General features: G+C 51.4%; 4 protein-coding genes across 4 annotated transcripts; 3 read left to right on the top strand and 1 right to left on the bottom strand.

Moving 5' to 3' along the window:
* Positions 1–8: 8 nt before the first annotated feature.
* CTRU02_203621 (protein phosphatase 2c domain containing protein) lies at positions 9–1,958 on the top strand (the record flags this gene model as incomplete). Its single annotated transcript, XM_036722199.1, has 1 exon — positions 9–1,958. The coding sequence occupies one exon, from the start codon at positions 9–11 to the stop codon at positions 1,956–1,958; it is 1,950 nt and encodes a 649-aa protein (XP_036585805.1).
* Positions 1,959–2,407: 449 nt separating this feature from the next.
* On the bottom strand, positions 2,408–5,007 carry CTRU02_203620 (heterokaryon incompatibility protein het-c; the record flags this gene model as incomplete). Its single annotated transcript, XM_070204240.1, has 4 exons — positions 2,408–3,119; positions 3,170–4,509; positions 4,570–4,753; positions 4,886–5,007. The coding sequence occupies 4 exons, from the start codon at positions 5,005–5,007 to the stop codon at positions 2,408–2,410; spliced, it is 2,358 nt and encodes a 785-aa protein (XP_070062003.1).
* A 3,355-nt stretch (positions 5,008–8,362) lies between these two features.
* On the top strand, positions 8,363–9,619 carry CTRU02_203619 (inositolphosphorylceramide-b c-26 hydroxylase; the record flags this gene model as incomplete). The annotated part of the gene is made up of 2 exons (XM_036722197.1): positions 8,363–9,171; positions 9,229–9,619. 2 exons carry the CDS (start codon positions 8,363–8,365, stop codon positions 9,617–9,619), a joined length of 1,200 nt encoding a protein of 399 aa, XP_036585803.1.
* A 965-nt stretch (positions 9,620–10,584) lies between these two features.
* On the top strand, positions 10,585–12,463 carry CTRU02_203618 (RNA splicing factor (pad-1); the record flags this gene model as incomplete). The annotated part of the gene is made up of 4 exons (XM_036722196.1): positions 10,585–11,264; positions 11,328–11,639; positions 11,691–12,155; positions 12,205–12,463. The coding sequence occupies 4 exons, from the start codon at positions 10,585–10,587 to the stop codon at positions 12,461–12,463; spliced, it is 1,716 nt and encodes a 571-aa protein (XP_036585802.1).
* Positions 12,464–13,523: the final 1,060 nt, after the last annotated feature.

Genomic DNA, 13,523 nt, shown 5'->3' with positions numbered 1-13,523 from the left:
TCTATACAATGCCAGCTCTAGGACGCTACATCGCATCGCGACACCTTGCGCAACATTATGGAGTTATGCGAATTTTATCAGCCCCATCCGCTCGTACAATCCATACGAAATTGAGCATACGGGATAGAGATCCTCTCAAAGAGCAGGCTCCTTCCATCTTTCCACCTAAACGATACTCTAAAACAACGAAAGCATTGTCTCGAAAGCGCCTTACCCAACTCCAGGCACTGTCCGGAGGCACCCGACGCCTTACCCTCGAAGACTACGAAGGGCCAAGTTTCGCAAACCGACGACACTTCCATAATTACTTCGTCACCCACCTTCCGTCATCGTCACTACATCCCGATTCTCGGTCATCGTCTGGGCCTGGACATAAGTTGCCCCGCGATGCGTCGACTCCTCATATCCAGAGGCCGGGGTCCTCTCCGGCGGCGGCGGCGCTAAACATGCCCAGCCGAGACCTCACAGTCGTAAGAATCCCGCTGAGAAGAGCCAAACATCACTTTGGCGTCTTCTCATCGAGGGGCCAACGATCATATAACGAAGATACAAACCAAGCTGGCACTATAAGTATGCCAGCATTTGCTAAGAGGGCACCCGTGAGCCTGCAGAGGAAGCCTATACAAAAGCCCAATGAGGCTACTTCGGCGGACAGTGCACTTGGTGACCCTCAAGTCTTCTATTTCGGCGTGTTTGATGGCCATGGCGGGTCTCAGTGCGCCGAGTTTTTGAGAGACGAGTTACACGGCTACATTGAGCAAGCTTCGGCCGAGTTTGGGCTCCAGAGCAGCCTAAAAAGGACCTCCAGACGGCAGTCAGGCCGTAAAGATGAAGATGAAACCGACAGACATGAAGAGCTGGACATGAAATCAGAAGAAGAGGTTCGGGAGGAGATGCGTGTTCCTGAGCAAGACGCTCACGGCGTCGTAAAGAATCCTGAGAGAATGGAACCCATTAAAGGGGTCGAACCTGTCTCTGCCAAAGTAGACGATATACCGAAAGCTGCGAAGCTGCAACAGGACCTTGTGGAGCAGTACAGGCAGACCATTGGAGGCTACTTTCGGCGCTTTAACCCTGAGTTCTTCAAACAGCCCGAAGACATGGAAGATACCGGCAGTGATGATCCACCAATTACAGTGGAATCGATTCTCATGTACGCATTCCTCCGAGCAGATTTGGATTTTATCTCTGCTCAAGCCCGCAAGCCCGACCCCGACGATCCGCGCGTAGGTGACTCCCCCCTGAATAGTGACGAAATCCTTGGAGCACCACATATACCACCATCTGGCCACGGCATTGGGGGTTCATCACGCTTCAAAGGCGGATCTACGGCGTCAGTGGCTCTTATATCGACACCCACTCCGGCGCCGTTTTGGCATCCTAACGCCCAATCCACCTTGATTGTCGCCCATGTCGGCGACACGCGGATACTCCTATGCCAGACAACGACTGGCCTCGCGCAGCCGCTAACATCAGATCACCATCCCACAACTCCAACCGAAAGCCGCCGCCTACGCCGGTATGCCCCTGCTGGCTCTATGGTCTCTGGTGATAGTTTCGGCGAGGAGCGAATCATGGGATTGGCCAACAGCCGCTCCTTTGGTGATATGCGGAGCAAGCGCATCGGCGTATCAGCTGAGCCAGAAATCACTCGTGTCGAAATTGGCCCGGCTGAGTACTCGTTCATCGTCCTCATGAGCGACGGCATATCTGGCACACTCAGCGACCAGGAGATCGTCGATGTTATCAAGGAAGCCAGGACGCCAGAGCAGGGTGCTAAGGATGTGGTCGAGTACGCAACTGAGGTGTCACATGACGGCGACAATGCCACTTGTCTGGTCGTCAGGCTCGGTGGCTGGGAACGGAGGTCGGAGGGGGGCGTTGGCAGCCTCGGAACCAAAGAAATCCGGGACAAGAGAAGGGCGGAAGCTCTAGATCCTCGACGAGGCAAAAGATAAATTTTCTACACTTTTATCAACTGCGTAGCGACGCCGTTGTTTCGTTTTTTTGCACTTTCTTCGATTTTGAGGCTATCTTCTCCTAGTCGATGGGCATAGATGGAGCCGGAGAGTTCGAGATAATATCAGTAACAACAGTTTGGGATCATAGGGATCTACAGAAGGGGCAAATTTGGTCTATGTAAGCCTTACGCATGGCATTGCACTTCAAACACGACACGCGTAGTCATACAATGAGGTTAGGGAATACGCATCATCAAGCAATTCGTATTTGTCATCCATTTCACTGTCTTAGAGAAACGATTTTTCTCATTCACCCCTGACCAAGTGGACGTCATTCCGCTAGCCATCCAACTCCAAACCCTTGCGAGCCCCATAGTCCATCCCATTCTGAGTCCTCAGTTCATGGGTCATTGAGCCATCTTTCTTTCTATAGCCAAGTGTTCGATTTAGTACCGGTGCTGGCCGGGGTACTGTCCCCAGCCGCCCTGCTGGTGATGATGGGGAGGCGGTTGATGGTGAGGAGGGTATTGGCCCGGCGGCGGTCCGCCGTACCCAGGACCGCCATAGCCTTGTGGCGGCTGGGGAGGGCCCCATTGCCCTTGATGCGGGGGAGGCGGCTGCTGGTGACCGTAGCCTTGGGGATCTGGTTGACTGTAGTAAGCAGAGGCATGGCCTTGCGATGACCCATAATCGCCGCTCGGGTAGGGCTGGCTGCTCGCTCTCTGGTCTTGGTCGTAGCCGTAATTTGTGTTCCGCGGGGGAAGAGGAGTGCTGGATAAAGGCTTCGTGTCGTCACCCTCCATAGAGTTGAGATCTCTTGTCCGAATCTGGCTCCAGAGGGAACCCTGCACTTTACCGTGTCCTAGTTCCCCGAAGCTGTCCCAGGCGCCATGAGAATGGCCCGGGCCACTATGGCCTCTGGATGCCTCGCCGCTGAGGATATGATTTTTGCCAGCTTTGACCGATTCAGAAGACAGGAGATGGGATAACTCATGCTTGTGTGAACTCTCATCAACCCACTTCCTGACCGTCTCAAACATTGTCCGCTGAATCTCAACCCTTTCATCGCGGATTGCTGGGTGGTGGAAGGCTCGGAGAACATCATTAACAACTTCGTCGATGGGCACACCAGGGTTCTCCCACGCATAGAGAACTCGTCTACTCCTGTTAGCCGAGATTCACCAACCTAATCCATTAAGATTACTTACGGGACGACGTATTGGAGAATTGTCGCGGCAACTCGACCAGCACACGAGTTTAGAATATTGGTGAAGTGATCCTTGGAAAGCATGGAATGAGTGGGGTCATCGCAGCTAGGATTTTTCCAAGGCTCAAGCTGCGAGTTGGAGCTGGCGGTAATAACAGTTGAAGAGCCGTCCTTGAGGATCTTTGAAACTTGGTTAATAATAGGCCTGACGAAAGGTGCCAGTAGTCCCAGAATAAATGCCGTTAGTGTTTCACTAATATGATCCAAGAGCTTCTCCAAACCAGGAACTTTAGAAATGAGGTTGCTGATGGATTTGACGATCTTGTCTCGAAATTGCAGTATAGGATAGATCTGACCAGCTGTCTTGACAGGGTCAAAGTCGGGGCTCATGCCAGGTACCTGGTTCGCATTGTCGCGAGAGAGGTCACCGCGACTGTTAGAGTAGCCGCCATAACGCTCATTTTCCTGCTCTTGTGCAGCCGAGCGAGCCTGCAGTTCCTTCGCCTGTTTAGCCAAGCCGCCACCAATACCGGGGAGCTGGTCAACAAGAGAGATGAAGTCATTCGACTTATTTGAAGAAGACGAACTGGAGCTGAGACCAAAGAGCCCGCGAGATCCACTTCCGCCGCCGAGGCCAGTGAGGTTGCTCAAGCTGCCGAGTCCTGGGAAGCCCCCAGAAGAACCTCCAGATGAACCACCTCCTAAGCCTCCAGTCAAACCTTCGGCATTTTGAAGTGCGACGTTCATCTCATCGACCTCGGACTGGGTGAAATGGTCCGTAGCCTCGCCAAGGACGGAGTGTAAGAAGTCTACAGCACCGAAGGTTCCGGTGACTAAGGGGAAGACTCGCCGGCCTTGAAGGTCGATTTCGGTAGCAGCTCCACAATGAGGATAGACCTCACGATAACCGAGTTCTCGGAGCGCTAGTTCGCAATAGTTGCTATGAGCGCTAAAATCCTCCATGCAGTGAAGGGCTTGGCCGAGGCAGCGTAGTGCCTCACACAGATCTTCCTCTTTGCCCGAACCACGCGAGCCACTTGTGTAGACACGACCAAAGTGAATGCTACGAGCAAAACTGAAGCGCAAGTAGCCAGCACTAGTCGCCCAACCACCGGATTCGTTGGCGATGTAATTCTTCATACCAGTGCGAGGATCTATTTTTGTCTCGACAGGGTCAACGGGTCCTCGTAGACGAGGATCAAACTTGCGCGCATCCATGCCATCTGCGTATCCAAGGGGATTATCGATATGTTCTTCGGGTCGGTAGACACCTAGACGCTCCTCTGTAACCTCGAATTCTTCCGTCGCATAGCCGAAGGCCATGAATGAGAGCACCCATACCTGGCAGCACATATTAGAATAGACTTATCGTTTGATGAATTATCACGCGATTGGACAAACCAGAATTCTGATTGTAGCAGCATTCACTCCTTTCAAGCTACCCACGTCAACTGCCTGAGAGTAGTCACGAAGCCAATTGCCGAAATAGACCCTAGAGACCAACATGGAGGTCCACTTCTTGCCCTTCAAGAAGGCAATGGTCTTGAGCATATCCTCGATATCTAGACGCATACATGTCAGCTGTGTTAGAGTGTAAAAAAAGTAGCAAGCACAAGCTCACCTCCATGGCGCCAATTGTGGCCCTCAACCTATCAAACGCATAATGGTTAGTATTTGTGATGAGAGGCTGCAGTCATATAGCATGAGGTTCGGTCAATGTACCTGGGCAATTGATGGGATATTGCCGGCGCCGAAAGCTGCGGCGCGACCCGGCAGCAGCACCAGAAGAAGGCAAAAGGCTAGGAGAAGGGAGCCTCTCCCGAGACCGGATGACGCCATGGCTCTGGGTCGAGGGAGGCTCGAAGGACGTTCGGAAAAAAAGAAAGTCTATATGTGGATTCCAGTCTCAAAGACGCGGATGCTCGGAGAACCAAACGAAGGGCCACGCGAACGGGAACTTTGCCTACAAGGTCGGAAGTCAGCCTTGGAGGGTAAATGCAATGCGAGGTAAGATGAGAGAGGAAAGGTTTAAGTCCGATAAACAGGAAAAGCTAAGGTGCCATAAGCTGAGGTGCTTTGTCGGACAGGGAAGCTCACGCAAGCCAGGGCAGAATGTGGTAGGGCAAAATAACCGAAGACAATCGGGGGAATGAGGTGAGAGTTTAAGCTGAACAGGTGAGCTTGGCTTGCTTGCCTGAGCCCAGTGATTGGTACCTTTTGGCTGGGCAACCTTCACGTTACTAGCAAGAAAGGTAAGGTAATACGTCAACGGTAAGATGGTGCCCCGAAAGACTTTTGTAGGCTTAGATTGGCGACTTTGAGCGAAGGAGCAGTAGTTTTAGATAATGGCTGAATGAGACGCGGGGCAACATCACTAGCATGGAATACCAATTGGCTACCCCGCCACATGAGGATTACTGCTGACGACACTTCTCTCTGGCTGCCGTGCCCTAGGGTACGGAAGACGGAGGGGAACTACCCAACGAAGCAAAAATCTCGAAGATGATGATGGAAATAGCGATTGACATTACATGCATATTTTTCAGCATATAATGTGTATGTTATTACATTGTACATTGCACCCGTGGGCACGTCTTGACCGACTTGGGTCCCTCGTTATGGCTCGTTTTGCCTAGCACCCAGTAAAGCAGTACAGGGCTGGCGGAAAGCCTGATTGGGGCGGGAGCCTGTCGCCAGCAGTCAGTTTGTTGACCGGGGAGGGCATTGATCGCTTGCCGAGAAAAGCCCCTCCATCTCCTACTTTATTTCACTTCAGATTGCTTTCAAGCAAGTATGCAGGACAGGGGAGGATCATTGCGTAAGGCGATGATGTGATTGAACTTGCATTGCTGAGGCGTGTTCACTCAAATTCAAACATGCGTCTATGTATATTTACAAGCAACTGATGTGGACAGGTACTTCATTTCACCTTATCTTGGAGCTGCCTTTACCCCGCTGCTTCAGTGCGCTGGGCTCAGGACACACCAACTACGACAACACACCCAAAAACTGCCCCTCCATCTGAAAGCGCCCGGACCATGTTCCTGTAAAGTATATGGTACTAGACAGATGACAGAGGGAGTTGGGGTCATTCTTGCAAGATATTTTCAAGAGAGGTTATTAGGAGGGGAAGAAAAGAAAAGAAAAAAAAAAAAAAAAAAGAGAGAGAGAGAGAGAGAGAGAGAGAGAGAGAGAGAGAGAGAGAGAGAGAGAGAGAGAGAGAGAGAGAGAGATAAGATAAAGGTAAAAAAAATAAAAAAATAAGCCCTTCCATTGGCCCAGCCATGGCATCCAAGCATACGACACCTGGCGGCAAGCCGATACGTCCCTGGCAGACCCAGGCTTGTTCCCAGCACACTTTCCAAGCTCAACGAGATGATCAAGCATGTTTGTCATGTAAGGCTGGTCCAGCCAGCGAGTTTGTTTACCCATCCGGTTTCCCCAATTTTGAATTTAGCTTGACTTTAATTTGACAGGCAGACTGAGAACATAAGAGCAAGGATATATTAACACTGTACAATACTGGGTGGTGTCAACAAAGAGAGAAAAAAAAAGCATCCAATAAAGTTGTAGTGAACAGATCAGATACTGCAAGCACCTAGTGACTGATGCAAATTGTGCCGCGAGTCCAACGCGTGGCTTATCAGCCACCGAGTACACAGCCACATGTTCTATGTTTGACAGTTCCGGTTGTATGGGGTGGCCGGAATGCTCGTGTAACCTATCCACAATGTATCAACTTGCAGGCGCATTGCATGTGCGCTCCAGGAAACTCGACTTTAATAAACCCCAACTATGCTCACTGCCCACAGACCGCCGCTTCTGCCAGCGAGCGCCACGGCACTCACCGCGATCTTGGTCTGAGGTGTCACGGCCCATTGCCGATGGTGCTAAGATGCAGATTGACCCATGATATCTGGCCTTAGTTTGTGCCAAAAGCCCAGAGCTACCCTTCGTTTTCCAACCACGGGCCGTAAGTGAGAACTCTACTGTGCGCCGAGCAGCCATTCACACCGCATCCTCCCCCAAACTTGTAAGCCTATGGTTCCAATTTTTTCTCATTCATTCTGCAAGTAGGCGGTATGGTTCGCTACCTACCCAACATTACAGAGGAGCCTTCTGCACGGACCTGCCTCACCAGCATTGCCTCCGCCTCGTGGCATATAGTGGTTAGGTTGCTGGTGGTTTACAAGTGCTCGGTGATTGTAGCCAGTTATTGGCACGGGGGAGGCGTCCATTTAACGACGCCATTTCCCGCCTCAAACTGACATGCAACCTTTCTTTGCCGACCTATTCATGCCAATCGCCGTTTGGCCTGGTCGAGTCCACTGGACTTTTGTTTTGCAGGTGCTCCTAGACCGTGTATCCATACACTTTTCGTTTTCCACCCATCCGCTTGCCGCTCATTCCCATCCCTATGTCCCCGTGGTTCCGCGGTCTCCACTGTCATCTATTGTGTCGACCAGTGTGGTCTGTCCAGTACGTACTGAAGATACACGGACGGACGGTACACGCAGAGAAGTAGCGCGCCCCATTCCGTCACTCATTGCCTGTTCGGGAGGTGTTCGACTGTTGCTCTTTGCAGGTCTGGGTGGAAATCTCGGGCTTTGAGTCCAGGGCGACACAGTGCAAACCCTGAAAAAAAAGGTAGACGTGGTCGAGTGGTGGAACCACAAATCGGCTGTCCAAGCTTCCGTAAGGTGCCAAAGTAACGCCACCACGCCGTAATTTTTCAGTCTAGAGAGATTGCGGTCGCGTTGAGAGCTTCTCCTTGACCCCCAAATCAAACACCCCCTAATTAAATCTTCTCCCCCCGTCCCGTTCGTCCCTCACAACCCTGTTCTACCGAGCCTCAGTCCCGGCCTTTTCTACCTCCCTCCGGTCCTCCCGGCCTTTGGCTCCTTTTTTCCGCATTAGATCACTTTTGTCTGTTTCCACCTCCACCACCTTAATACTTTTTCTCTCCCGTGCCGCCTCTTCGTCGTCCGCTTCTGTTTCCTCCTCATTAGAGCCTGCGACTGATTGCTGCGACTTCAACGCCGTTCGCTGTCCTTGTTCTTGCCCCAACACTCTTTCCCGTCCAATTTGGACTTGGCCACCCAACTTAATCGGCTATTGCAACACGCCTGTTCGACCCAGTCGCTTTAGCTCAGCCAGTCACTCACTGTTGCGGCCAGTTGATTATTCCGCAACAATGCCATCGCGGACTCTCCCTACCTTTACCCGCGCCGAGGTCGAGGCTCATAACAACAAGAAGTCCTGCTATGTCACCATTGGAACCAAGGTCTACGATGTGACCGACTTCGCCCAAGATCACCCCGGTGGTGCCGATCTCGTTTTCGAGTACGCTGGCAAGGATGTTGAGACTATCTTGCGAGATCCAACCTCCCATCCCCATTCCGAGGCGGCTTATGAGGTCCTTGACGATTCGCTTGTCGGCTTCGTCATCTCCCAGAAGTCAGTCAACGGATCTGTTCGTCAAGTTAACGGTAGCGCGAACGGGCATGCGAACGGGAACACCAACGGCAACGGTGCTGCCAAGGCCGAAGAAGAGCCCAAGATCAACGAGAATGGCGAGCTTTGGGATGGCGAACGATGGGTCCACCCTCGGACGGGTATGGCTAACGAGGAGGACTTGAGCAAAGAGACGGACTACTCGACGGACTACAAGAGACACAAGTTTCTGGATCTGAGTCGGCCGTTGTTCCCCCAGATCTGGTATGGAGGCTTCAGCAAGGAGTTCTACCTTGACCAAGTTCACCGGCCTCGTCACTACAAAGGTGGCGAATCTGCACCGCTGTTCGGCAACTTCCTCGAGCCTCTTTCCAAGACGCCTTGGTGGGTTGTGCCACTTGTATGGCTCCCCCCGGTAGCATATGGCACATACCTCGCTAGGGAGGGCATGGACAGCGCTTTGCATGAGACCTGCTACTGGATGTTCGGCTTTGTTCTTTGGAGTTTGATCGAGTATGTTCTTCATCGATTCCTCTTTCACCTCGATGAGTAAGTTACATTTGTTCCCTCGATGCGCGGTCTCGCTTAGCTAACCGTGACATCCAGCTGGCTTCCTGACAACCGAGTCGGCATCACTATGCATTTTCTTCTCCACGGCATTCACCATTATTTACCCATGGATAAGTACCGTCTTGTCATGCCACCCACGCTTTTCGTCGTACTTGCTACGCCATTCTACAAGTTGGCGCACTTTGTCTTCTCGTACAGCTGGCACGCTGCCACTGCTGTTTACTGTGGAGGTATCTTCGGCTACATTTGCTACGACTTGACACACTATTTCCTCCACCACCAAAACCTCCCTCTTTGGTACAAGGAGCTCAAGAAGTATCACCTTCAGCACCACTTCCTTGACTACGAGCTCGGTTTTGGCGTCACCAGCCGGTTCTGGGACAGCGTTTTCGGCACTGAGCTGCCTCCCATCGTCAAGACCCAGTAATTACGTCACTGCTACCAACCAACACATTGTTCATACACATTGTCATGATGACGACCCGGGGGCCAATTTTAATGCCTGATGAAGCAATATTTGCTCGTTCTAAACCATCGTGTGCCCCCATGTATATATGCTCACAAGACTACTTTACGCTGTAATGGGGTCGTTTCACCAGGCGTTTTGAGGAGATGGGAAGTATTGAGTTGATTCCTGCGTATTACAGCACCCCAGCCAGCCACGTTGCGGCGATGGGAAGAGCCTTCATCTCGACATGACAGGCTGTTTTAGTACAGAATATTTGGGTGATACCACAACTCAGCATACTATGCATTAATTAGAAAGCACATTCAATTTCTTTTGCCCATTACCATGGCCATGACCGTATCGTTCATAAGTCTGATGTCCGGTCCTGAGCGAAGCCCAACGCTGTGGCGAATTGAGCAACCTTAGCAACGCCATGGGCACAGTTCACGGTGAACCATTTCGGTCGACCAGTTCACGGCCCACGCATAAAGTAGATCTGGCCGGGCGGAAGTCAATTTCATCCATTGAGCTATGTGCCATCCATCACGTGACCATCTGTACGATGTATACTCTGGAATCACTTGCCTCCGCTTTCTCCTGTGGCTTGTCCAGGCCTTTGTTCAACTGACTCGGTCCCACATTATGTAAGGCTCGTTCTTTTCGCCGTCGCTTGACTCTTGGCACGGCATCTTCAGTGCTTAGGTAGGTCCCTAAACCCGATTCATTCGCCAGGGTGCCTGCCTAAATGCTCTCGCTGGTCTCCGTTAGTCATTTCTGAGACCGCACCAGCCTCCCTAGCCGACTTAACTTCCTTCTCTCCCCTCCATTGAGGCTGCAACAAAAATCTGCCCTTCACGCCGTAAAAAACGATTTTCGACCGCTGAAAAGAGATTAGAAAATTTGCCTATTTTATTTCATTTTAACCATAGTGCAACAGAGACAGGATGTCAGGTCTGGACGTAGAGGCGCTTCTTGACGCCACCGCAAAAAGCTCAACCGAGAGCAAGCCCAAAGCCAACGACGTGGAGGATCGCCCCAATGGAGACCGCTCCGAGCGCAAAGAGCGCGATCGTGGCCGTGATGGAAGTCGAGATCGCGACTACGACCGCCGACGTCGAGACCGCGATCGCCGCGACCGTAGTTCAACCCGAAGCCGACGTGGCACCCCAGATGACTACAAGGCATCCACCCCTCGAAGCGACGCTGGCAGCCATAAGAGTAGGCGGAGAAGCAGAAGCCGCGATGATGACCGCCGTCACTCACGTCGTCACAGAGGAGATGGCGATTACTACAGAGGCGGGCGAAGACATTCTCGGTCCCGTTCTCGCTCACCCCACCGCTCTTACCGCTCGTCGCGCGACGACCGTGACTACCGCGAGCGCCGCGATCGCTCTGACCGCTACTCTGGGGAAAGCCGACGGGCAAGGGACGAAGATCGTAATGAAAATTCCAAGCGTGAGGCAACACCACAACTTACTGAAGATGAACGGGATCGCCGCACTGTTTTTGTCCAGCAGCTCGCCGCTCGTCTTCGCACTCGCGACCTGAAAGCGTTTTTCGAAAAGGTCGGCCCTGTCAACGAGGCCCAGATTGTGAAGGACCGTATTAGCCAGAGATCCAAGGGGTAAGCCAATGAATCTCGGAATGGTCACCGTCACCGTGTTATGAGATCACTAACAAAATACAGAGTTGGTTATGTTGAATTCAAGAACGAGGAATCTGTCACTCAAGCTCTTCAACTTACCGGGCAGAAGCTGTTAGGTATCCCTATCATTGTCCAGCTTACAGAGGCCGAGAAGAACCGACAGGTTCGCAATTCCGAAACTGCCACCGGCGCCCATCCGAACTCGATCCCATTTCACCGGTTGTATGTTGGCAACATTCACTTCAACGTTACCGAACAGGATTTGCAGGCTGTTTTTGAACCCTTTGGCGAACTTGAATTCGTCCAGCTCCAGAAAGATGACAACGGTCGCAGCCGAGGCTATGGTTTCGTACAGTAGGATATGCGTTCCCTATTCTCAGGATACGATTTTAACCTTTTCCCCAGGTACCGTGAAGCAAGCCAAGCCAGAGAGGCCCTTGAGAAGATGAATGGGTTCGATCTTGCCGGTCGCCCAATCCGTGTTGGCCTCGGAAACGATAAGTTCACCCCTGAGAGCACTGCCAACATGTTGCAGAGATTTCCTGGCCAGAACCAAGCGTATCAAGGATCTGCATTTTCGGGCGCGGGTGGCCGCGGCCCGCAGACTTCGGCTTTTGACCGTGCGGGTGGTCGAGATAGCGAAAAGTCGGGCGGTGCAAGTGCCTTGGACGATACCGATGTTGCTGGAGTCAATTTTAACAACTACAGCCGTGATGCCCTGATGAGAAAACTTGCCAGGACTGATGAAGCTTCGAATGGAGCAGATGAGCGACAGGTTCTGAAGCCCAAGACCGAGACCAAGCCGTTACCGGTAAACGTCAACATGGCCAGTCGATGCGTTGTTCTTCACAACATGTTCGATCCCGAAGAGTATGTTATACTAGCTGTACACAAGAAACTTAAGCTAACCTTATCACAGGGAAGAGGGCGACGACTGGGCCAAGGAGTTGGAAGACGATGTACGACAAGAAGCAGAGAAGAAATACGGCCGCGTCGTCCATATTGCTGTTGACCCCAATTCGAAGGGTGATATTTACCTCAAATTCGATAAGGTTCAAGGTGGCGAGAACGCCATCCGGGGACTCAACGGTCGCTATTTCGGAGGCAGGATGATCGACGCGTCACCTGTTGTAGATGCCGTCTACAGCAGTTTGTTCTCTCGTACACGAGCGATCTGAAAGCTAATGCATGGCCTCGAAGAAGCATCGTCTAGGATTCCTCAAAGTATGTAACATGTATCAAGATGACATCATAAAGCCCAAGCTGACCAGACTCTTCAGCCGACGCTTTGCCGTTCTGATTGCCTCTTTGAGATAAAGGGTGTAATATTCCGTCCCTTCCTCGTCTGGCTCCCCTTGGCCATCACTAGTACTTGTGTCGGGCCAAATCTTCGTTCCGTCGAAGAGCAAAGGTCTACCCATCACCAAAGGAGAATGGAACGACACCACACTGATTCTCCAGCAGAAACCACGTTGATTATGTTGCACATTCGATTGCCAAACATTTCTGGCTGATTCTGTACCTTAGGTTTATTTCCTTCCACGTCCTCCATTACATGCGGAGCGGATATCAGGTTGCCAAATCGGCGTCTGGGTAAGGTACAGGGAGGCCATAGTCACAAACCCTATTTAGGTACTAAAATATGATTATATAGCACATTGTTTGATTACATATATTGGAACTGCCATAAGTTGGCCTCGCGTCTCGCTCATATTGTTGAACCCGGTCCGTTACCCTCAACTCAGGTGGTCAACCCCTGCTTAATTTTTTTGGATCAAACAAGACCGACTACTCGCCCATAATCAAGCACGGGCATTTATCTCTTTGTCGCCTATTTAATATTATCGTAATGTTGATCTGAGCTTTTGCTGTCAATTATTAGGTTACGTCTTGCAAAAGGACTTTTTGACATGGCGAGCGTCTGTTATCTCTGTTTCTTTAGTCTTGTATCCCTCGGTGGATTTGGAAAATTGCTACCTCTAACTCCAAAGTAATACCACCCATCTCACATGATTTTTTAAAAAACAATTGAGCAGATGTGATATTTCTTGGAGTAGTAATACCATGTGTTTGGTCCGCCACTGAACTGAGGTACCTGAGTTCCGACTATATTCTGACCATGTTTCCCCATTCGCCGGGACCATAAGAGTACAGGGCATTTATAACTCATGGTCCAATGTTGGTCTCGATATATTGGTATGCGGTCCCTCAATTATTTGGCCTTCGACTGCCTTTCTG

Source organism: Colletotrichum truncatum (genome assembly GCF_014235925.2).
Source record: "Colletotrichum truncatum strain CMES1059 chromosome Unknown Contig_0002, whole genome shotgun sequence".
In the NCBI taxonomy this organism is placed as follows: Eukaryota; Fungi; Ascomycota; class Sordariomycetes; order Glomerellales; family Glomerellaceae; genus Colletotrichum; species Colletotrichum truncatum.
The sequence above is the reverse complement of the archived record's forward strand: the minus strand, read 5'-3'. Positions and strand labels throughout refer to the sequence as shown.